Below are 25,729 nucleotides of genomic sequence, written 5' to 3' on the forward strand. Positions count from 1 at the left end.
TGTATAAAATACACGCGTGCGTGTGTGTTTATATATATATATATATAATATATATATATATATATATATGTGTGTGTGTGTGTGTGCTCATATATGCATTCATACATATGCACACGTACACACGTGCCCCCCCACACACAGACACACACACACACACACATATATATATATATATATATATATATATATATATGTATATATATATATGTGTGTGTGTGTGTGTGTGTGTGTAGAGATACATACAGAATGTATTTTCCTAACCATGGTCCTTGAAAAAGCATGGGAACACATTATTACAAACTATAAATATTGAACAGTATATATAAGTTGATTACATTGTCCAAAAATATATAAACAGGTCAGACCTACTCCTCCAGCAGACATTATTGGGAAAAAATACAATAAAATGCCATCAACTAAAATAAAGCACCCCCAAAATATAAGTCAAGCCATACAACATACCAAAAGATGCAAATTGATGTTATATCAGCAAACTAAAAAAGTCATGCAGTCTCCTCATTCACTTCAGTGGGAATAATATAGTAACATAGTCATACATGCAACAACCCAAAATGTAATTTTCATGCCAACCAGTATAACAGTCTCACCTAAATCAAACTCAAAACACATAAATATGTCAGTAAAAAATAAAATAATATGAAAATCTAATAACAGTAATGATGCTTAAACATCATTTACTCAGCATGCTTGAGAAATTATTGTAAAACTTAAAAAGCATGAAAAATAGACTAATATTACAAAATGCAGATCAAATACAGTATTACAGCAAGAGTATCCTCAGTATTAGAATTAACAAAACAGTGTTCTTATTGTATTAGTTGATTCAGAAAGCATGTCTCAGAAGAGCACTGTTCTTTATATGTAGTATACAAAAAAGGTCCAGAACCACAGCCATTGAAATAAACGGAAATGGGAATGTACACACACACACACACACACACACACACACACACACACACACACACACACACACGGGAATGTATTGTGTGTGTGTGCGCTATACTAACTAGAAAAAGTGAGATTTAGTATGTGAGATGTATAGCTTTAAATGCTAATACTGAGATCGAGTTTTCTCCATTTTCGTCTTATTCAACTATTGGGAACTCTGCTCAGATTTGGATCTAGTCTCGGCACCTCCAAACACGTGGATCCAGGGCTCTGACTCCTCCCCTACCCGTAATTCCCTGTCTCTCTTTGAATATTCCAGATATTGTTTGCTGCCTGAACTGAACAGTTATGCGCTTCAAGGGCTCTGATCTCCTTTATCGCTTTGACGATAACTGAATAATTTTATGTCCTATAGCTAGTGCTTTGAACCTTTTTTCTGTCCTAGGCTCCTTTGCTTACAGTTCTATTAAAAAAAATTGTAGAGATTGCTGTCTTAGGATGGGGTAGTCCCACTTTCATGTTTTCACATGAGAGTTTTCCAGTGGAACTTTCAGCCATTGAATACCCCCATCAAACTAACTCCAGTGTGAAGGATTCATTTAAGTTGGTGGGTAACTTCCTCATAGCTGTTCATGGACCAATCCCTTCTGTCTTCTACTTCCCACAGCTGTGATCATCACAGATGCTTCCCTTTTAGGGTGGAACATTATGAAGGGAAGACTGTTCATGGTACTTGGACAACATTAGAGGCCAATGGTTGACGTCATAGTTCTGAAGATGAGAGCAGTCTTACTAGTGTTGCAGGCATTTCAAGTCTCTCTACAAGAGTACAAAAAATTATGATCTCCATACAGACAGAAAATGTGTCTGTAGTCTGGTACATCAACAAACATGGGGGAACCAGTTGGCTATCCTCTGTGTTGCTAGGCTATGAGTATGGGAGCGGGCAAAGTCTTCTCACCACATTCTTGTTTCAACGAAAATCCCAGGGACTTCCAGTGTGCTAGTAGATAAGTTAATCAGAAACATTCTTCTGCCTCAGAAGTGGTCTCTCAGTCAAGCAGTAGCAATTTTCCACCGTTGGGGCCACCATTGCTGCAACATGTTTTCATCTCACCTCAAGAACAGGTGCAGCAGTTTCTTTGCACTAATTCCTCCTCAGGATCAGTCATTGAGGGATCCACATTTGGCCCAGAGTCAACTTTGTGCCTTTCCCCCTGTTCCCAGTGATCGCAAAGTTTATTCAGAAAGCCAGACGGTGCAAGTCAAAGGTAATCCTCATTGCCCCATATTGGCCTCAACAAGTTTGGTTCCTGTTTCTTTGGCCTCACCTCCAATTTCCTGCCTGGACACTATCTCACAGCCTATTTCTTCTGACCCATCCATCTGGTATCCTCTACTGAAGCCAGAGACCTGGAACCTAACCACTTGGTTCCTTCAGTTTTAGTAATGGCCAAGTTTTCAGACAAAGTAGCACACATCCTAACAGCTTCACAGCAGTCTAGTGCCAAAAAGGTATATCCAAGTAGATGGAAAAAGTTTTCCTTCTGGGCTGTAGAAAAAGGATTGGACCTCTTCTTCAGTATTAAATTTTTTTTTCAGAATTGTTTCACAAAGGTTTTAATTTCTCCACTATAAAACGACAATTAGCAGCTTTTTCAGGTTTTCAATCCAAAGCTTTGCTGAGAGGAGCTTTTCTCCTTAGATCTCCCATAAGAGATCCTGTTCCAGCATGGGATATTATGATAATGCCTCAAGCTACTTCCCCTTTTGAATAAGTAGCTTCCATTGATTTAAACTTTTTAACATGGAAAATTATCTTTTTGGGTAACAGTTACTTCAACGAAAAGAATCTCAGAATCGCAGACTCATTCATGCAAACTTCCATATTTGCTTTTCCACAAGGACAGTTTTCCTAAAACAAAATCCTCCTTTTATTCCTAAGGTGACATCTGAGTGAAATATCAACCAGTTCATAAATCTTCCTACTTTCTTCCCAAAAATTTCAAACAAAGTAGAACATACTTTACATTTTTTTTGATGTTTGCAGACAACTTCAGTTTTATCTCCATAGAGCAAAGAATTTCATAAAGTCGGATAAAAGTTTGTTGTATTCTCAAAAGTTAAGTTAAGGCATGGTGTATTGAATGTCACTCTTTATATATGGCTGTCAAACTGCATTTTGTTTCTCTCTGACAAGATTGGTTTACTGTAATCCAGAAGATCAACAGCTCATTCAACAAGGTCACTAGCAACTTTCAAAAGAACCTGTTAATGAGATTTGTGTTGTGGCAACGTGGTCTGCCATCCATGCCTTTGTGTTTTGTAAGTTGGATGAACAATCCAGATCATGCTCCTCCTTTTACTTCATTGTTTTCAGGAATATCCTTCCTCGATACCCCCAGGTAATGGGTAGCTAGGGAATCTGTACCAACAGTTGAATCCGATGAAAGTGGACAGCATCAAATACGAAAGTTAAGTACTCATCATAGCAGTAGATCCATATTGTCCTGTTTTTGTTTGGTTAAACATCCTTCCCTCTTCCACATTGTCACCTGCTGTACCTCAAAGAATGGACTGTATGTTAGGGGAGTCTTGCAGCTAACAACCTCAGCTGGCTGCCTCATTTTTCTTTACATTTATGTATTATTAAACTTGGCTTGGTACATACATAGGTCACTATAAGGTAGCAGTATAAGCTTTCATTTGACAAATTTGATCTGAATTATTCAAAGGAAGAGAGAGAGAGGGGGAATTCTTGGTAGGGGAGAAGTTAGAGCCCTGGCTCCATAGGTTTGGAAGTGTTGAGGTCGGATTAGAGTTCCCAACAGTTGAACCAGATGAAAATAGGACAGTATGGATTTATCATTATGGTGAGTACATAACTTTTATTTATAAGGAATTTGCTTGTCGTATACATTTAGTCTTCTACTTGTGAATGCATCCTTTTGAAGGATAGAAAGTTACCTGCATGGTCTGTGCTGCTTACTGAGTATTTTGACAAATGCTCAGATAATGCACTGTCCTCCCAGTCCTGATGTGATATGATTCCTGTGGTCAGATGGAGTGAATATTTTTTATTTTATTTTTTTATTTTACATTTGTTGACCGGGCTAGTCTAACTGGATATATGTCCATTTTCAGTAGAGGCCCGGGGAGAAAAGCTCCAAGCATGAACAGTGACAAAGTTAACAATAAAAAGACCTGAAAAATCACAATACAGAGGTAGCATTGGTCAAAATAACAGTTATAATAATAAAATTATAAACTATAACAATTTTAGTAAAGATTATACTATATTATACAAAATACACTAGAAGGTATGAGTAAGACTCAGAGAGAAATAACTTATATTTTATCCTCTTACTATGAAGAAAAGAGTAGTAACTAGATTTGGAGGCATAGGTTAGTGGAGTAGGGAAAGGGGTAAGAGCAGGAAGGGGAAGAAGATATTAGTCTGGGTTAGCACATGGACAAAGCCAATGAGTTTTAAGATGTTCTTTAAGATGTTTTTTAAATAGAGAAGTAGAAGCAAGGGTTAATAATTCTGAAGGAAGCTGATTCCAGTTTTTACCTGCAGTGTTTGATAAAAGTGAATCACCGGCTTTGTTGTTAGCTTTAATTGAGGAATCTAGAAGCTTATTAGGAGAGCGTAGTGTAGCTAGATTTTTATATGATGTAATCAGATTAGTGAGGATAGGGGTGTTGTTAGGGTGGTAAAGGATCTTTTGAGTGATAAGTAATTGTTGACAGAATATATGGTTTTGCAATTCTAGCCATTCAAGTTGTTTGAGGTTGAGGCAGTGGTGAGTTTTAAAGGGGGAGCATGTGATGAATCTAGATATGCTATTATAACAGGTGGAGAGTTTAGAGAGGTTGTTTTTGGATAGGTTTGTTTATATAACAGAGGCATAGAAAAGGTGGAAATGAGGTGGGTCTGGGCAATAGTTTTTCTTGCAGAAAGGGTAAGGAAGGGTTTAATTCTATAGAGGGTACCAAGTTTTTTGTTAACAGAGTTTATGGTGGAGTTGATGTGGTCATCATAGCTGAGACGATTATCAATTGTTACACCTAGTAAGGTGGTTGTAGTATCTGGGGTTATGTTGGTACCATTGTTAGAGGTTACAGAGAAGAATGGATTAGGTGATTTATGAGTTGGAGTAAAAAGCAGTAGTTTTGTTTTTTTGGGATTTAGGAGGAGGCAGTGTTGCATAAACCAGTTTTCAACATTAGGAAAATCAGTTTGGGTGAGGGAGTGGAGAGAGGCTATATTCTTGGCTGTACAGATTAAGGTGGAGTCGTCTGCATATTGAATGCAGGTGGCTTGAGGTATGTTCATGTGTAGATTGTTAATAAATAAGGAAAGGAGTAGGGGACCTAAGATAGAGCCCTGGGGTACCCCAATATTTACTGGGAGTAGTGAAGACAGATTGTTATGCCAAAGTACTGCTTGCTGTCTGTTTTCCAGATAAGACCTAAACCATTGTATAGCTTGAGGATTGAGAGAATGGGACTTTAGTTTGTCTAGAAGTAAGTTATGGTTAACCATATCAAAGGCTTTTGACAGGTCAATAAATAGTGCAGAGGAAAAAGAGTTATTGTTACGATTTTTATATATAGAGTCGATAAAGGATAATAGGGCAGTCAATGTGCTATGGAATGGCCTAAAGCCATGTTGGCAGTTTGCTAGTAGGTTATTTTGTAGTAAGTGGTTAAGTAGTTGTTTGTGAATACATTTTTCCATTATCTTAGCTAATGGGGAGAGTAAAGCAATAGGATGAAAGTTAGAAAGCTCAATAGAAGGTCCACCTTTATGTAGAGGGATGATGTGGGATATTTTCCATAAAGCAGGGATTTTGCCTTCTGAGATAGTTCTGTTAATAAGGATAGAAGTGGGATAGTCTATGGCTTTTGCGGCAATTTGTAGGAATAGGCTAGTATTGTGATGGCTGCCAAAAAGAATAATTAAAAAAAAAAAAAAAAACTATCACTATTGGAATACCTGTGTGCTTGATTTTCTATCATGTGTGTTTAGTCTGCCTTGATGGCCTTCTTCATATCTTATTGTCTTTACCAAATCCTTGGAAATCAGACCTCCTTTGGTAAGACATTTCTCCCAGGAATCAGACTTTGTATTTTTGGGTCAGTCTTGCACCTCCTTCCACTGTAGCCTTATTGTTTTGAGTTCTTTAGGTCTCATCAAAGTGGGGCTTCAATCAAATATTAGACAATGTTCTTTTTTTGTATTAGGATGCTCAAGGATTGGTCAGGAATAACCTCTCCCCATTCCCTGCTCTGCTGTAGGACTTGCCTGTAAGGTAGGCCAGTATATACTGGCATATTGCTTGTTAGCAATCAAGATGCCTAAGCTTCATTGCTTTTTCTTGATATGCATGCAGCTGCTCACGTGGTTACTGGAGGACAGACTGTCAGGTGTAGAGATGAGCACGCTTGTGTAGTTGTTATGCCATTGCTTGTATTGTCTTAGGCATGGGCCTTTTCCCAAGTGTAGAAACTTCAAAAGAAAGATGCTTTATTTTAGACTGAGGAAAGGGTAAACCCAACCATAAGGCTAATCAAGGAGGATCCTTTTCTTAAATCAAATGATTCTGTATATTTATATTCTGAGCAGGCTTCATCATTTTTTAATACAAAGAAAGGCAGTTTAAGCATGACAGGGGTGATCTTATAAAAATCTTAGAGGACAGAAACCAGAGGATGACTTTTAGTAGTGTAGGGGTTAGCTTGCAAGCTGTGGATTTTCAGATTTTTTAATGGAAGGAAGTTGATTTGATAAATGGTTTGTAGTTTTAGCCGTAGAAAGGGCCTAATACATGCACCGGAATGCAACTATCATAATGTTCGGGTTGTTTCATAGGTCTTATAATGAAAATACTATGTTGAAGAGAACAGCTACCAAATTATAAGAATTCTGTAATTGTCTAAAACGGCAAGACTTGGACATATGACAACAGTCAGTATGATGCAGGAAGCAAATACATAGTCATAGAGTCCATAACTCAATTGAAAATAAACAGGATGTGCACTGTAAGTAGAATGGAGAATCCTGAAAGAGTGGAAGGCTGTATATCATGGTGAGGAAATTATATGCACCTCCATGGGATGAGTGAAGTAAAGTGAGGGGTATTTTTTGTTTTATTTTTTTTTCAGAAAAAAAATATAACATATGCAGTGAATGAATAAAAAGAAAGAACTGCTTCATTAAACTATCTGATTATTATCAAATGTGAAATCTAGGAAGTGTTAAGTACAGAAACACAGACACACCTCAGTAGACTTGATATGATTGATTCCTTATTTGTTTATTTATTTATTTGCTTTCATTTATTTATGTTATAAAAAGATGGTTTCTTATGTCATGCAGTTTGTCTTAGTTTTTTAAGTATTTATGTTAAAAAGTATAAAATCTTTAATACAATTAACTTTCAAAACTGTGCCTGATTTGTAACAGAAATGTACTGTTTTTAATTTAGGCAGATGTGAAAATTCCAGGGTTACCATTAAAAATTGTAATGGAAGCAATTCAGCAAGCTACAGGTAAATCCAGTTCGCATATTAAATTAAACATTTATTTATTTATTCACTCACTCACTCAAAGATCATATGAATTGTAAGTGTTACTGTTTTAAAGACTATTTTAAACTAGGTTAACTGTTAAAAATGTTCTGGTTGTTGGCATTGTTCTGCTATTATAGCTGTACTAGATTTTTAGATATAAACATTTTTCTGCATTGCCTTTGAGAGGTGGGTGCAAATACTTTGAGCTCTAATACATAGAAGTTCTCTTCCTTCTTTATTAGATCTCCATCATTGCCATTGTGATATGTATTGGGTGTGATTTTTAAAAAAGGGGTGGGTTTGGTATAATAGTTAACGTCTTCACCTTATAGATGCAAGGTACAAGGTTTTATTCTGATTATGGTTTATTGGCTAGGCTTAAAATTTCCAATTAAGGACAGTTAGCCTAGTATTCAGCTATGAAACTATGAATCTATGGTATTGAATGCATAGAGCCCAGTATACAGAGAAAAGAGTAAAGAAAAGTCACAAGTAGTTCAAGGACTTAGAATAGTGGAGTTTAGCCCTGGAACTTATGATATGTTTTCATGCCCTAAAACATAGTTTGGGTCTTGGAATGTATGTGCCTAAGGGTACAGCAAGTACATACCTTGCTGAGAGCTGCCACACCTAAACATTGTTTTGTAATATAGCAATGCATTAGCTGCCATTTGGCAAGATACTGTTTATGTATTTGGTTATTCCAATTGCTGCTTAAGGGAACTCTGATTTGGAGCTGGTGTTCCCTTCTATTAAGTATTCCTGCAATTGTGTGTCTGTTTTTTTGCTGCTCACACTGTTGTTGTGTTGTATGCTTTTTGGCATCTTATTAAGTAGAATGTCTCAGGTTTTTGCATCTCGGAGCTACCAAAAATTGGTATACCACTAAACACATACTGCAAAGGGTATATAAATAGAAGACATTTCTTTACTAAATCAGGAAACCCATTATTGTGTAGCTCATTTAGATGTATGCTCAGTGGGTTAGATTGTCTTAAGCATTTGCTGTTTTACAGTGTTTATGCTGCACTGTTTTCAGCTTAATATGGGTACCTATTTTCAGTTATGTTTTCATATTCTTTGCTTCCATAGTTTGGGTTTTGTACTGGAAGGTTTCACTGGGTGTTTATGATCTGAATTGAGACTGAGCAAACTCTTGTGCCACATGGATATCTCGTTAAACTCTTATGTTGACTCAGCTCATACTGTAGGGAAATTTGCTGTTTGCATGAAATGAGACTGATTGCTGCAACCACTATTATTAGTGCTTCTAAATGAATTTTCTTACAGATTTGTCAATTTGGACAGCTTCCTTGTCTTGTTAAATAGCAGACGTAAATGACTGACAAAGTGTTTTACATTTGTGTATTATTATCCTGTCTTCATTTTAAGTTATAGTATTTTTTGACAAGCATTTTGTATTAATAACAAAACACAATTTATTTATTGAATTGTGGTGATGTTCTTTATATTGGTCACTGCTGCAGTAACCTCAGCTGTGTGGGTTATATCCTGCATAGGATAGAACAGACAGCTTCCAAATCCTCAGGGCACCTTCCATACACCCAAACCGTTACTCATCTCGAGCTGAGGTGACTAAAGAGACAGGTTTAAGTGCCACGTCCTTCAGAACTTTTCTGCCACTGAAGAGTGCTCCTTTCAGCGCTTTCAAGGATCGATGGTCAGCTACTGCTGTTCCATTGCTGGGCAGATAAGTTTCCTTTGGGAGAAACCTTCTATGTTAATTTTTAATTATTTAAACTAAGGTTTTTGTGAACTACTACTGCTTTATAGCTACAGCAAAAATATTGGCTGTCATGTTACTTCTGTGTACTTGTAAACATGAGCGGCCTTATTTATGTGGTCAATAGTTGTTAAAAAATACTTTTTTGTCTGGAGAAACTGTGTTTACTGTCATTTTTGTGGCTGGGTTAAAGTGTTTAAAGTACTTTTAACTGTTTTTTTCCATGGATAAAAGTGACCTTTTTGCTACTTTCATGTTTTACTGACTATTGCTGCAAAGCTTCCCCAGGAAACAAGCACCATTCTTGTATAGGCTAGAGACCCTTCTTGTGAGGTGGATTCTGGTAAAAAGAAAAGGGATTACTCTTTCTGAAAAAATCAAGATGTGGATTCTTGTGAGGAATTGACAGAACAGATGCAGTTTTTTCTCTTCAGGTTTCTGATTCAAATACTTAGGAGAGTATGGTATCTGAATCTCCCTGTGAGGAATTCACTTTTTCTGAGACTATTTCTAGAATGTGACATTGTTCTCATTAGGAAAATAGTGAGATTTCTCATTCCCTTAGAAAACACTGTGATTAGCTGCTACTGGATTTCCCCGGTATCTTTACCTATCCCACCAGTAGTGTCTGCATTGGAGAACATTTGTCACAAGCTGTGGTGTTCAAAACAGCCAGCCTGCTGCCCCTAAAAAAGCAGCTACAATGTACTAAAGTCTGCCAGAGACGTGATTCAAGGCTGTGGAAAGCACCTCGGCAGTGCAAAGTTACAATGCTTATCACACATTCAGACCACCCTCTGAAAAGAAAAAAACGAAAGGAGGAGGTGTCTCCATTTACATAAAAAACAATCGCACTGCAGGATGACTCGCTTGAGATACTCTATGTCCAGCTGACTACAGGCAAAATCCTCCCCCATGTTATTGCTAGCTATATGTCCTCAACCATGAACTATGAAAACTATTCTGCATAAATGAAGTTACTAGAATCACTTACCATTCAGCCCAGCACACTACTCATGGACAATTTTAACCACCCGATTATAAACTGTGAAACGTATGACCACTAACATGCAGCTGGTCTGCACTCTCACTTGGAGCTCAAATATCCTTCACATAGTACTAACAAACATGGGGTGCATTACACATGTGCACACACACACACACACACACACACACACCAGCATAATGTACTCATTGGTAAGATCAGAGATCATAAGTTGGTTTCCTTTGAAATAAGTGTAACAGAACTCCCATCAAACTTTTCCCAAGGATAATTGCCTTTTATTAAGTAATAACGTAGTTAATTTTAAAGCTCCCCCAACCCTGAAAAGATGAAAGCCTATGCAGAAGTATACATGAATGCTGTGTGCAACCACTTAAACAATTGCATAGAAAAGGCATTACCTGACCAAACTAAACCCAAGTCTATCCAGCAAAACAAATCACTCTGGTGGACCACTGGCATAAACAGATTATACAACAGAAGGAAGAATTACCTGTCTAGAAGCAAGTCAGAGGGTGCACGGCAGAGAAAAAAAATCCCTCATTAGTCTCAACAGGCAAATCCGGGAACCACTCAAGTCCTCAAAAGCTAAATACAAGACTAAGATAGCCTCCTAAGCAAAAGATAACCACAAAGCATTTTTTAGTTATGTCTAAAATCTTATGGGAAACACTTCAAAAATATGCTGATCTTGGCTGTAGGTGGCACTACCTATACTCAGCCAGAAAAAATAGCAAATCTGCTGGCTGATAAATTCAGTTCATATTTCACCCCCTCATCACCTCCACTTAGGGTTGCCACCTTTTCAAATGGCCAAAGTGGGACATTTTTGGTACAAACATCAGATTTTACAGGCCGACACATACCCTCGGTCATTACAAAGGTTAGAACTTAACTTTTTTGCCTAAATAAAAGCATATTCTTGTAGCAATTTAGTTGCCTATTCTGTTTCTTATAACATTTAGGTATTTTAGATACAGAATAACTGTTTTATGCAACTATTATATAAAATACAGGAAATATTTTTGTCCTAAAATCTCAGGACATTTGCCATTTTTAAAATGTTTTGTCAGGACAAAACTGCCCAAAGAGGGACTGTCCCTCGCAAAGTGGAACAGGTGTTAACCCTACCTCCACTCACTCCCCATGAATTAGCCTCTACCATTCCTTTGCCAGTTATCACAAAATAACAGGTCGGCACTGCACTCGCTGAAGCTAGAAACACTGCATCAATGGGGCCTGAGGAAATCCTAGGGTGCCTATTAACGAAAAATTCCGCCTTAGAATTAACAAAATCTATTTATCACTATGTCTCTGTTTTCTGAGCTATTTTAACACCTCAAAATCACTTTTAACTGCTTCCTATAGAATTTGAATGTTTTCTGCAAAATGGCTGCTAGTGGGGCTTAACATATTAACTTGATCTAATTCTTCTTCAAGCATTTCTCTTTCCCGTAATCCTTTTAAAGTCTGCTTTATATGAATCATGCTAGACATAAGGAAGTAGTGATGTATTCCCATGCCTTTGACATATAATGGGATTAGTGTCAGTCTCTGTCATCTTATGTACTTACATATCTGATACTGTATTCAAGTCATCTTAAAATGTAAAGTAGTATAAACAACAAACATTTAAAGCTTAGCATTTCAGAACTGTGATGCTGCTTATGTAGAGGTGACAACTGCCTTTGAACCATTGACTGATCTAATTGCTCTCTTTCATACCTCTCAACTTCCCTGATTTTGGCTCAAATTTTAGCTCTGTCCATCTTAATCCATTTGGACAAAAAGTGGTGAATTATATTTAATAAATGACAATAATTAAGAGCTGAAGAATTATTTTACTTCAGGAAATTTATATTAATTCACATTCTATAATTCTGTTAATGCCTCAAGTTCATAGAACTAATATTTTAAGTGTCCCTGATTTTTTCTGGATTTGTCCCTGATTGGTTGAGAGCTATGCTCTGTTTTGCTATGAAAGGCATGACTACAGTGGAAGCAGCTGTGAATTAGTATAAGCTCTCTTCCTGTTTGCAATAAAGACAATAGAAAACAGTTTCACTCCTTTCTGTCTTGTTTACTGCAGCCTGAACTCCGGAGCTTAAAGTGGGTGGTCTTTCTCTTCCTTTGATTCAAAGTCAAGGAAATTAAAGTTTTGTAAAGTACAAGCATGTTTCAGGTACCTACACAGTACTGGAATCATATTGTAGGGAGAAAAGCAACCTAAGAGTTGAGTTGAACTGTAGGAGAAAGGAGAGTTTTCCTTTAAATGTCTTGAAACATGTCCTAGTTGGCCCACTCTGATGTGTTTAACTACAGTCTCTGTCCCAGTAAAGTGGAGGACAGCAACAGTCATCTGTCTGCACAAGAGGGGACCATCAGTGGACCTATGAAACTACCAATCCGTAAATCTGACTAGCCTCATATGCAAGGCTATGGAAAGGATAATCTTGGACATGATTAACAACAAAGGAAATCTCCAGACTCTAGACTCAACCCAGTTTGGCTTCATCAAGGGCAGGTCCTGCCTGCTGAGTCTGGTGGACTTCTCTGAGAAGGTTGGCAAGGCCATGGATGAAGATAACAAAGTGCATGCCACCTACCTTGACCTGACCAAGATGGATAACTCAGTGGCTCATAGATAGGATACATTATTAGAGTGTGGGAAGCCACATCCAGCAAAGTCAAAGTAAACGTTGTTGTCAGTTAGATATACACAGCAGTGCAAACTGAATGAAATTATGTTGCTTTGGTCCCCGTGCAAGACATAACAATGAACACACAATTTGAATGACAGTAAGACTAATGCACATACAATAATAATTAAAATATTAACAATACAATAAATTACCACAATTGGACAGGAAGACAATAGACAGTTTTATACTAGTAGGTATTGCAAAACTATGACTTCACATTGTGATTGCTTAGAATATTGCACTTCAGTTGTAGTTTGGTATATTCTGATGTTCATATTGCACACGTATGGAATGGTGACTCACTCCTGACTGTTGCATGTTCAGGAAGTAATAGCATAAGAAATCAGGCTAACTGTACCAGTTATTGAAGAAATTTGCCAGAGTGATTACTATAGCTGATGCTTCATAGCAAGTGGCATATTGATCTAATTATTCACTGTTTGCCTGGCGTTCAGTTTCAGCAGCCTTATGGGTAGAGGGAAGAGGCTTCTGCTCAGTCTAGATGTTTTGCAGTGTAAGCTGCGATACTGCCTGCCCGAGGAAAGGCGGAAGTACATGCCATTGGTAGGGTGAGTGGGATCATTGATTATCTTCCTAGTCCTTACCTATACAAGCCTAGCCTGGCTATTTCTTCCCTAAGTAAATATTGTGGGAAGAAATAGCTAGGGAATTGTTATGGCTAGGCTTGTATAGGGCTTAGGGCAGATCATCCATGGTTGGGAGCAAGGAACCTTTTCTTGCTGTCCTCAGTACCCCCAGGCGAGCCTTGCGGTCAGATGCTGTCGATGGCCCCATGTTTGAGGATGGACTGAGACAGGTTTGCCTTCCTCAGTTTCCATAGGAAGTGCAGACATTTGTTGTGCCTTCTTCACTGTGTGGCTAATATGAGTCAACCAGGATAGGTCATCTGAGATGTGCACCCCCAGGAACTTGATGTTTTTTACTCATTCCACTGCCACCCCCTTACTTTCCAGAGGATGACACATCTCCTGAAGTCCACTATTTATTCTTTGGTCTTGCTTACATTTAAGGGCAGATTGTTGGTGTCGCACAAGCCTGTTAGATGCCCCACTTCATCCCTGTAGGCTGTTTCCTCATCATTTCTGACAGTGGTATCATCCACAAACTAGACGGTTTTGTTGGATTCATGCTTGGCCATGCAGTCATGCTTCAACAAGGTGAACAGCAGATGACTCGGGATGCAGCCCAGAGGGTCACCGTGCTCAGTGTAATAATGACTGAACCGTCATTTCTCACGCATGCTTTTTGTGGTCTGTTGATGAGAAAGTCCAGTATCCAGTTATATAGGAGGGTGTTGATGTCCAGCTGGATCAGCTACGATATCAGATTCTGGGAGATAACAATGTTAAAGGTGGAACTAAAGTCAATGAACAGCATTCTGACATAGCAATTCTTGTTCTGTAGATGTGCCAAGGATTCATGAAGTGCTGTAGTTATTGCATCAGCTGTGCACCAGTTAGCTCTGTAAGCAAACTGTAATGCATCCAGTGTTGCAGGTAGGCTTGAAGAGGTATGGTTCTTGATCGACTGCTCAAAGCACTTCAGTACTGTTGATATAAGAGCAACTGGTCAATAATCATTTAGGCTTGCCTGTTGGGATTTTCTTTTTTGGGTAAGGCAGTGATTACCATATTTTTGAAGTAACTGAGTACAATGACTATTTGTAAGGATGTGTTGAATATATCTGTTAGTACAATGGACAGTTTGGGTAGCACAGTCTCTTAGAACCCTTTCCATATTATTATCAGGACCAGCTGCTTTTCTTGGGTTTACTCACCTCGGGTTCTTCATAACATCAGATGTTCTTAGACTTAGCATTTCCTCACCCTGTTTGACAGGGAGCTTATTTGGCACAGTGTTGTTGTCCATATCAAATCTGCTGAAGTAGGTGTTTAGTTTGTTTAGAAATTCTGTGTTGTCATCACACAGGCCTGTAGTCGGTTATGGCTTGAACTCTTTACCAGAGATGTCTGGAGTCCATTTGGTCAGAGAAGTGTCCTTGAATTTTATGCCTGTAGGTCCTCTTAGCCTCCTTTATATCTCTACTTAGGTTTGCTCTGGCCAGTCTTAGGGCATCCTTGTCTTTTGATTTAAATGCTTCATATTCCCTGATATATAGGGATATATATATATATATATATATATAATATATATATTCTATATTCCCTGAAAATTGCTTCATTTCTGCAAGTAAAAGTAGAAACGTAACTACGCTGACTATTGCACTCACATATTGCTGCCTCTAAGACCCTGAGAACTCCTGGCAGTGTATGCCCCGCTCCGCTCCCCACCCTGCCCCCATATCCCACCCACCCCCACTACCTCTATATTTATAAGGGTAGCCAGCCCCTCCCACCTTCCCCCTAGCAAATCCGACGGCCCCTCAATTTCTCTACTACTCCTCCCACTCTCTAGGCCCTCCTCCATTACTAAAGTAAAATCTACAGTCCCTCACCCCCACTACCCTTTTCCTTTTCTTATACCATGGCCAAAATCACATATACTATCACCCCTCTCACAACAATACTCCTTCTTACTGCTTATTTCTCAACAAGGTATGAAATCCAAACACTGCTAGGAATCCCCTTCCCTAAGGGTTACACTAACTCCCAATCTAATCTTTCTGCCATTACTATCCCACCTTCCCTCTACCCTGACAAAACACTATCCCCCAAAATAGTGCATCTCACCCTCCATCCCCCAAAGATACCAAATAATAAAGCTAATCTCAAATTACTATTCAAACTACAAAGATTCTTAGTTCACCTGAAAAATCGTATCACCATTGATGGTGATATCCATCCTAACCCAGGTCCCACTACTGTCCCTGACTCTATCCCCTCTAAGATAGCCCGAAATTCTACAGACTCCCTACTTTTACTACATCTGAACCTAAGAAGCATTAACAAAAAGGTTCACAACCTGCATGCTATGTTAGCTACTCATTCCCCTGACATTATATGTCTAACTGAAACATGGCTAAAACCCACCACTAAGGACGAAGAGATTCTCCCACCTGGGTACAATATCCTCAGGGCTGATCGGGTAAATAAAAAGGGTGGAGGAATAGCTGTATTGTTTAGGAATACCCTGAATATCATTAGGAATCCATTACAACCTCCTAAAATCTCTAATTTAGAACTTATTGCCCTAAAGATATGCCTAAACACTCAAAAATGCATCAACCTCATAGTAATCTATATCCCACCAGGGAAGAACACAGAAAAACTGGAGCAAACCCTATGCTGGTTAGCCACTAGTTACCCACAAGAAACCATAGTACTTGGGGACATTAATATAGACTGGTCCCACTGTTCTACCCATACAACCCCACATCCTATTAACCTACATGGTTTTTCCCAAAATATCCTATCCCCAACTAGAATTGGCAATACTCTACAAAAAGAGAGCACCATTGATTGGATCCTTACCAATAAAGATTCAAACAACTATACCACCGGGACCCTTCCCAACGACCTCAGCGACCATCTAATTACCTATATTATTAAACATAAATGCCCACCTTCCAACCCCCCCCTTATGTAGACTAATCAGAAACAAAAAGAATTTTGACCCACAACTATTCCTTGCAGACCTAAAGTCCTGTAACTGGTCCATTCTAAAAACTCTACCCCTCCAGGAGAGCGTTTCCCACTTTAATGACACATTCCTTAAGATACTTGACTCACATGCCCCAAATAGACAAATCAGATCCAAAGTACGGATAGCACCCTGGCTAACCAGAGAAACCAAAACCAAAATTAAACTCCGTGACCAGGCCTGGGATAAATGGAGAGCCACTAAAACCCCCCAAGATCGCATTAAATTTCAGCAGCTTAGAAACACTACTAAAACAGCCACTACCCAGGACAAAAAACAATACTTCTGCCACCTCCAGAATAAACACCAGAACAACCCAAAGAAGTTCTGGGCTGGATTTAACAACCTCCTCCACCCAGGTAATTCTTCTACCCCAACCCCTGAGAAACTTATTGGGAAAGATCCGGAAGAAATAGCCAACACCTTTAACTCCTTTTTTACCGAGACTATCCAGTCACTAGCCAGTCAACTAACTTCTACTGCCTCACCCGCCACTCAATCTCATGACTCTGCTCCTACCTCCTTTAACTTAAAGCCAGTCTCTACCTCCTATATTCGTACCCTCTTAAAAAAACTCAAACCAACCACCCTAGCGGCGGATTACCTCCCAGCGGAATACTTACAAATTGCGTCTGATATTATCGCCTATCCCATATCAATCCTGATCAATAGAACTATAACTGAAGCTACCATTCCCTCTATTTGGAAGATTTCTTATATCATCCCTCTTCACAAAGGAGGTACCTCCACTGAAACATCCAACTATAGACCAATAGCAATACTGTCCCCAATAGCGAAAATTATGGAAAGATGTGTTCACAAACAACTCCTTCACTACCTAACCCTTAATCGTCTCCTGTCTAACTCCCAGCATGGCTTTCGCCCCCACCACAGCACAACTACTGCCCTCCTTTCCTTTGTTGACTCCATTAATAATAACTGTAATAACAAACTAATATCCTCCGCCCTCTTTCTTGATCTGTCGAAAGCGTTCGATATGGTCAATCACCAGCTTCTACTTAACACCCTGGAAAGCCTACATCTGAACAACCCAGCACTAAGCTGGTTTAATGCTTACCTCACTGGTAGGCAACAAGCTGTCCAGTGGCAAAACAGACTATCTGACCTGCTCCCTAACACCATTGGTGTTCCTCAGGGCTCTATACTTGGTCCTCTTCTGTTTTCCATCTTCATAAATGACCTTCACTCAGTCATCCCTAAATCCACCTGCATTCAGTATGCAGACGACTCCACCCTGATCTGTTCAGACGTCTCCCTCTCGAAACTCCAAACAACTACTCAACTCTGTTTTACTTTAGTAGAAAAATGGTTCACCGACTTGAAACTCATTCTCAATCCAACAAAAACCAAACTGCTACTATTTTTCCTCAACGTATCCACACCCCTAGGAAAAGAACTCCCAAATACTAACAATATGACCTTCCATGTAGAATCCATCAATGGGACCATCATAGTCCCTGTCACCAGTACCAAACTACTAGGTGTTACTATTGACCATAAGCTTAAATTTGACATACACATTAGCCAAACCGTTAAATCTGTAAACAAGAAACTTGGATCCATGTACAGAATAAACAACTTTTTAACCCCTACTGCCAAATTAACCATTGCTCGCACCCATCTCCTCTCCACCCTCCTGTATACCCTCCCCAGTTCTCTCTTTCCTCAATAAACGTGAACTTAACATGCTCTCTGTTGCCTATAATCACATTGCTAGATTCATAACAGGATCCCCTTATCGCACTCACCATTGCCTTAACCTAAAGAAACTTGGCTGGTTGGAATTGCCCAATCTTCTCAAACTCAACCAACTCACTGAAGCCTTTAAAATAATCAACCAACCGGATAGAACTCCCTCACTGTGCAGTATTCTGACCCCCTACTCCAACCTTAACTGCCTTCGATCATCAAATAGTGTTCAGATACTAACCATTAAATCTAAGAACTCTGGTGGAGATGCCCTCTACGCCAACTCCATTGGAAAGCCTTGGAATTCCCTCCCAAACTACCTAAGACTCATGACCTCGCATAATCAATTCAAAAAAAATCTCAAAGAATATCTCAAGTCACACTGGCTATGCCCCTGTTCTGAACCAGACTAACCGAAATATCTCATAACATCCTAGTCTCATACCACCCTAGTCGCATCCCTTTCTCAGATTATTATAATCTCTCGACCTCACTAAGTAACCATGTAATCCTTGTTCTAGACTATCTTCACTTAGTGTATGCCATATAACTAGTATGTATGACCTGTTGTTTTCTATCATGTTTATGTAAAACCTATGTTAATCCTATTTTATTATCTATGTAAATGTAACATGTATTCTCATTATGTTGGAGCTTTTCTCCCCGGGCCTCTGCTGAAAAAGGATATGTATCCAGCTAGACTAGCCCGGTCAACAAATGTAAAATAAATATAAAATAAATAAAATGCAGCATTTTGTGCCTTTAGGAGCTCATATGCTTCAGATAGCTAAGGTTTCTGATTAACTCTCGCATGGTGATACATTTGATGACTGTTACATCATCAACACATTTTGAAATATAGGCCATTACAGATTCAGTATACTCCTCCAGGTCAGTATGGTGGTTCTTTACAGCTGCATTTCTAAACGAGGCCAGTCACCAGGGGAGTACCACAGGGCTCAGTGCTGGCCCCCCTCCTGTTTGGGATAAGATGTCAAGGCAAATGTAGACGTCCTTTGACTGACCAGGTTTGCTGATGATTGCAAGTCGGGGGCAATCACTGACTCTCCAAATGATGCTGATAGCCTACAGAAAGGACTGATGCAGACTTATGATTGGTGTCAGAGCCATGACCTCAAGTTAAATGGAAAGAAATTAATAATAATAATAATAATAATAATAATAATAATAATACCCTTTGTGAAATCAAATACCCCTGCAAATTACAACACTGATAGCTCTCCCTTAAGAGTGGACCCAGTGGTGAGAGATCTGGGTACTCTGATATTAATTTGAACTTTGACCATCATCTGTCCACGATGGTGAGGAAATCCTTCTGGCTTAGCTTATAAGTAAGGGCATAGCATCATGATCAAAGGATGTACTACTGTACTTGTCCTTCATCAGATCATTAATCGAGTACCTCTCCAGGCACCTGTAATAGTTGGAGCATCCTCAGAGGTTTCTCACCATAAAAATACAAGGTATAACCAACATGTCATATGTGGACTGAAGTCCTATTACTATATTCAGTTTCCTACCAATTACAGAGGGGGTTATCTATGCCTAATCTACAAGGTAGCCTCTGACCTAGCTCTGATGGCAATGTTGCATATTCACAAAACTAACTGCATGAGGGTTAACCTCTACAAGGATCTAAACCTTATCTTTGGCATTGGCATGAATAGATCATGCTGGAGACAGATATGTGTCCTAGAGATTGCCCTTCCTCTTAAATAGGCTTCCTATTCACGTGAAACAGAGCCCTTCGCTGACCATCTTCAAGGGCAATCTGGACCAATGGATGGAAAGTTGCAAATTCACCCCTGGGGTGGCGCCCATGTCCCTTATGGACAGAAGCAGCCTGTAAAAATTGTTAAAACCCTGCTTGCTGACCCTTGGTATCTTCCTCTAGGGATAGAACATTGGGTAAAATCTGAGAAAAAGTGCTAGGCTTGTAAGGGTTCTTGAGTCGTTAGCCTAATAATCTCCTATATATCTATAAAATGTGTATTTAACACTTGTGCATCATTTGCTTTCAAAATTCATGCTGTATTGGATTCTGGAACAACATTGTAGCAATTTAGTAAGTTAATCATATTGATCACTGCTGCAGTAGCCTAGCTTGTATGGATTATATCCTGCCAAGGATATAACAGCTGCTCAGCTGCCAAAGCCTCGGGGCACTTTCCACATGCTCAAACTGTCTGGTAGCTCGACCTGAGCCTACTAAAATGAGAGGTTTGGACTGCAAGCCCTTAAGAACTTTACTGACACCAAAGAGCATGCTCCTGAGGCTTTCAAGGATTGACTGTCTGCTTGTGCTTTCCTTTGCTGGGCGGATAAGTTCCCTTTGGGGGGACCCTCAGTTTTCTTACTTTTGTTGTGGTTTAGAAGACCATGACTAATGTCATGATTTTGTAAATATGTGTAATATTTGCTTTCAAAACTCATGCAGTATTGTATCTCATTACATCCGAGTGACACCTCCAGGTGCATCTGCGGGTAGCTCCTACTGACATTTCTAGGCATCAAATATTGCTTGTTCATATTTGCATCAATAATTCCAAAACCATGCTATGTAAAAAGTTTTAAAAGATTTCATCTTAAAGCTTACACAACGGCAGACTCAACTGTATTAATATTTGACTTCTGTTTGGTGCAGGTAAGTAGATATTAACTGTTGTTTTTTATGATATTAATTTATATAGATATAATTTTCACATTTTTCTAAATTTCTCAACAACCAAGTAACACAGACAGAACTCATTAGCCTCATATAAAAGCTCTCCTCTCAATGAATAAAATGCTGCTGACAGTATTTGCGTAACCTTGAATGGTTGCTGAGATATTGTAAGTTGTTTACAAAATATTACAAATGTAATGGTTACTGTGTTTACATCATCTTCTTCTTCTTTCAGCTTTTTTCGGTTAGGGGTCGCCACAGCAGATCATCTGTCTGCTCATGATTGGCAGTGGAGTTTTACAGTGCCGAATTGCCAGCCCGACACCCAACCTTCCAAAGAAGGCACACACACATGCACGTAGTCACTCCTAGGGCCAATTTAGAGTGTCCAGTCCACCTACTGCATGTCTTTGGGATGTGGGAGGAAACCCACACGACCACAGGGAGGACATGCAGACTCCACACAGAAGGCACCCCAGCCGAGAATCGAACCGGAGAACCTCTTGCTGTGAGGCAGCAACGCTAACCGCAGCACCACCGCAAATGTTTTTCTGTGTTTACTGTGACTCATAAAATTCAGTAAGTTTATCTATGATTCTAGAGTGGGGGGTGGTGTCAAAGGCCTTGGCAAGGTCTAGATAGGCTGTGTGGACTACTTTACCCTCATCCATGGCTCTGGAGACTGATTCAAAGAAGTCATTCAGGTTCAGGAGACACGATTGGCCCTTCACAAACCCAAACTGGGTGGGGTCCAGTGTTTGAAGGTTGCCAATGTCTTTGTTTATAAGTTCCATGATAATATGTTCCATGGCCTTGCAGATCAGACTCGTCAGACTGATGGGGCGGTAGTTCCCGGGATCCAAGGTGGATCCCCCTTGTGGAGTGGGATAACTGTAGCTGTGCACCACTCAGTGGGCACGAAGCCTGAGGTGAGGGTATGATTAAACATGACACTTAGGTGAGGTGCCAATTCATTTTGTAGTTCATGTAGTACACAGCCCGAGATGCCATCTATCCCTATCTATTTGGTCACGTAATCAGAAGCTAGACCCGTTCTCATCCCCGTATCCACTATTCTTCATTATCTGGCGAACTGTTCGACAAGGGGGGCCGCAGCTTCCACCATTCGAGTCCATCTAGCAGCGGTTTCCAACTTCCATAACAGGTCTGATGGAGTACCACTTATTTCCTCTCGCCTTTGCAAGACCTTCCTCAAGGGTATTTTCCACAACAGGCCTCTCATCAGACAACCGATGGAGGCATGGAATCTATCCTGGGTTCTGCAGCCTCTCTCTCTGTCGCCTTTTGAGCCGGCTGCGACATGTGATCTTAAATTTCTATTATGGAAATCCTTATTTCTGGTGGCTATAACTTCAGCCAGAAGAATTTCTGCATTATGTATCAAGAGTCCTTATCTGATCTTTCATAAGGACAGAGTATCACTTCGTACTGACCCATCCTTTCTCCCCAAAGTGGTTTCTGATTTTTCGATTAACCAGTCCATTGAGCTCCCTGTGTTCTTCCCAAATTACTCTAACAAGGGAGAATACCGCCTACATTCCTTGGATGTTCATAGACAATTACGTTTCTATCTGGACAGAAGTAAATCCTTTCGCAAGTCAGACCAGATTTTCATTTCCTTTGCAGGTCCTAGAATGGGAGGAGCAGTATCGAAAGTTACTTTGGCTAAATGGCTCAGGGATTGCATTGCCTTCGCATATTCACTTACGGAGGGATCGAAGCCTGGCCAAATCAAAGCTCACTTAACTAGGGCTATTGCAGCATCTGTTGCCTTCCACTCTAGGGCCTCCATGGATAACATTTGTGCATCTACCATTTGGGCTAAGCCCCACACTTTTATCAAGCATTACAAATTGGATATGATCTCCAGAGGAAGAGCGGCCTTTGGTTGTATGGTTCTCAGGAATGTTCTTCCATAAGGGCCACCCAGGTTCTCCAAGTAGCTGGGGTCTCAGTCCCATCAGTGATGAATAGGAAGAAGATTAACCACTTCAGATAAAGAAGTTATGTCTTACCATAATGTTCCATCTGAGTTGTAGATCTTCTTCCAGTCATCACACCCTCCCACCGACCCCCTCCTAAGGCTCCTGGCGGATCTTCTGGGTCTTTGTGGTGTATTAGGGTTTCTGCGCAGAGATGGCCTCTGACTTATTCTTCTTCTATATGTTGCATGCAAACTCGATCTGAGGTAACTGAGCAAAGGGCATTGTGGGTAGCAGCTTAGCTCGAGAATTTTTTGGTGCACGCAAGTTTGGTATAAGACCGACTCGGTTGGTTCCAAGGGCTTGGAACAGAATCCATCAGTGATGACTTGAAGAAGATCAACAATTCAGATGGAACGATGTTCTTTGTATTTCACTGTTGCAGTCATTACATTTGGGTAATCCTGCTGGCAGGTTGCTCTCAGCCGGCCTGAATTCCAAAGTCTTGGGTCCTGTGTCAGCTGCTTTCGCCCCTTCCCTGACGTCAGGTCGTCAGGGGTAAAAAAAAAAAAGCAGCTGACGCCATTTTCGTCAGTCTTTCTTGCCGCGCGGTGCCCGAAGCAGAAGCAGTATGCAAGTGCCGGTTGGCCGACTCCTGAGATTTTCGTGTTTGAGTTTCAGATCCGAAGTCTTCAATAAAGCTAAGTACCCCGTTGGGGAAACTTTTTTCTTGCTCCAGACTGATGTCAGAAAATGTTAATAATTGTATTTCTTATGGAAAGCAAATACCTCATAAGGATTTTCATTCTTACTATATTCCTTGCCTAGGCCCTGATCACAACGTTACTGGTTGTCAGTTTTGTGCTAGATTTAACCAACTCACTATTAAGCGTCGGTATGATTTTGCTTTAAACTTTTTTGGACGCCGGTTTGATTATCCTGAAATGTCGTTGGATAGCCATCTGACTACCGGAATTTACAAAAAACGCAAAGAAAAGGATAGAGAAAAACAACCGAGGCCCAAAACCGACGATGAAGCTTCTCCTAAGCCAGTCGCCGGTTCTCAGTGAGGCGCTTTCGCAGCCCCTGACGCCCACTACTTTAGAGTCGCAGGCCGCTACCGACTCCCACGTGGAGTCAGCCATGCCGCTGGATGCTCAAGGTATTGGAGCCTCGGACGCTAATCCCTCAGATGGGTCTGGAGCCGCTGAGCAGGTACTGGCTTGTGAGGGTGTATTCAGACCTAAAGATCTTTACATTCAAATGACTTCAGCTTCAAAGGCAAAGACTAAAGCACCTTCTAAAGCAAGGAAACAAACTCAAGAGCCACGTGGACAGGCCTCTTTGCCCAAAAAACAAATGCTCAAAATGGCCGAAGACTTAATTACCTTGATCAGGGGTTCCCATCCCCCTCCTGATAAGAGGCCTAGGCAAGACACTGACTATGAATCTTCAGGTCAGGTTTCTATTTCTTCTGTTTCCTCTTCTGATCAGGAATATTCTCTTCCCCCCATGAGGATTCTGATGCTGAAGAATCTATACCTTCAGCATCTCCTCCTGAGGACTATTCCTTTGGGGAAACTTTGCATACCATGAGGGAGCATTTCCACTGGGAGAGCCAAGATTTTTCAGACTCTAAAAAGAGGCTCAGAGATTTTCTTTTACTACCTCAGCACAGGCCTCTAGCCATTCCACCTGTGTTAGGCATTGTAGATGATGTGTTTTCGGAGTCTAGCCTGACCCCTGACTCCTTACCCCCAGCTCCTGTTAAGCCTGACACATATTACAGGGTTCCTGACTCGCACAAATTTCTTTTTAAAAACCCTGCTGCTGACCCAGAAAAATATTTCTCACGGTCCAAAGGGAGTTATGGCTTCCACTGCAAAAATCCCAACCCCCTCTGACAAAGATTCAAGGGCACTGGATCGATGGGGAAAAAAGGTTTACACATCTGCAACTTTGGCTATAAGGGCCTTAAACTGTCAATTTCATATAAACTGTCAATTTCATATGCTTAAGTATCAGCAACATGTCATGGGTTTGCTTAAACAGAAAATGTTGTTAAATTCTGAATGTGCAGAAAACAAGGAAATGCAGGATTTATTGTATGCAGCAGAACAAGTTGGAAAACGTACTTTGCAATGTGGTTTTGATTCTTTGGAGGCCTCCTGCAGGGCCGCAGTTATGGGTTCTGTAATTAGGAGGCATGCTTGGTTAAAGGAACAAAATTTGCCTGATCATGTTAAAGTTAAATTACTAGATGCACCTTTACAGCATGATACTTTGTTTGGTGTTAAGGCAGAAGAGGTGTTAAAGAAAATGGAGGACAAGGCTAAATCTATGCAAACTGTCAAATAATTTTTACAAGTACAGCCACCTAGGTTTAGTAGACACTGGCCTACAAAAAAATTGGTCCTTTCCTGTGTCAGACAGACCTCAAAGGGGCAGATCCCAGGCGCAAGGTTCTTATAGGCCCAAACAATGAGGTGCTTCTACCTCCAAAGTTGTTGAAGATCGATCACAAACATACAGAAAACAGTCCCAATGACTTCCCCCTGCCTGCACTGAGCACTTAACTTCTGGCAGCACCCTTAGGGGGAAAATTAGCACTTTTTGTTCAAAATTGGCACATCATAACCCAGGACAAGTGGGTTCTAAACATGGTGTCACAAGGCTACAAGTTCCATTTCCATACTCTGCCAAAGGCAAATGGCAGGCCAGATCTGCCAAAAAGTCAATGGACAGAGGCACAAAAACAAGTCTCATCCCTCATGGACATGGGGGCCATTCAACAAGTACCAGAGCAAGAGCAGGGACAAGGATTTTATTCAA

The 25,729-nt window shown here is 40.1% G+C and overlaps 1 protein-coding gene across 1 annotated transcript in view; it reads left to right on the forward strand.

Moving 5' to 3' along the window:
* The window catches only part of PNPT1 (polyribonucleotide nucleotidyltransferase 1), a 1,644,852-nt gene that overhangs the window by 1,290,558 nt on the left and 328,565 nt on the right, over positions 1–25,729 (forward strand). The window contains exon 21 of the mRNA XM_044055211.1: positions 7,404–7,467. Within this exon, the coding sequence (XP_043911146.1) occupies positions 7,404–7,467 (64 nt within the window). The remainder of the gene's footprint in view (positions 1–7,403; positions 7,468–25,729) is intronic.

The sequence above is a fragment of the Protopterus annectens genome, chromosome 1.part2 (assembly GCF_019279795.1).
Source record: "Protopterus annectens isolate FY-2018-M chromosome 1.part2, PAN1.0, whole genome shotgun sequence".
In the NCBI taxonomy this organism is placed as follows: domain Eukaryota; kingdom Metazoa; phylum Chordata; order Ceratodontiformes; family Protopteridae; genus Protopterus; species Protopterus annectens.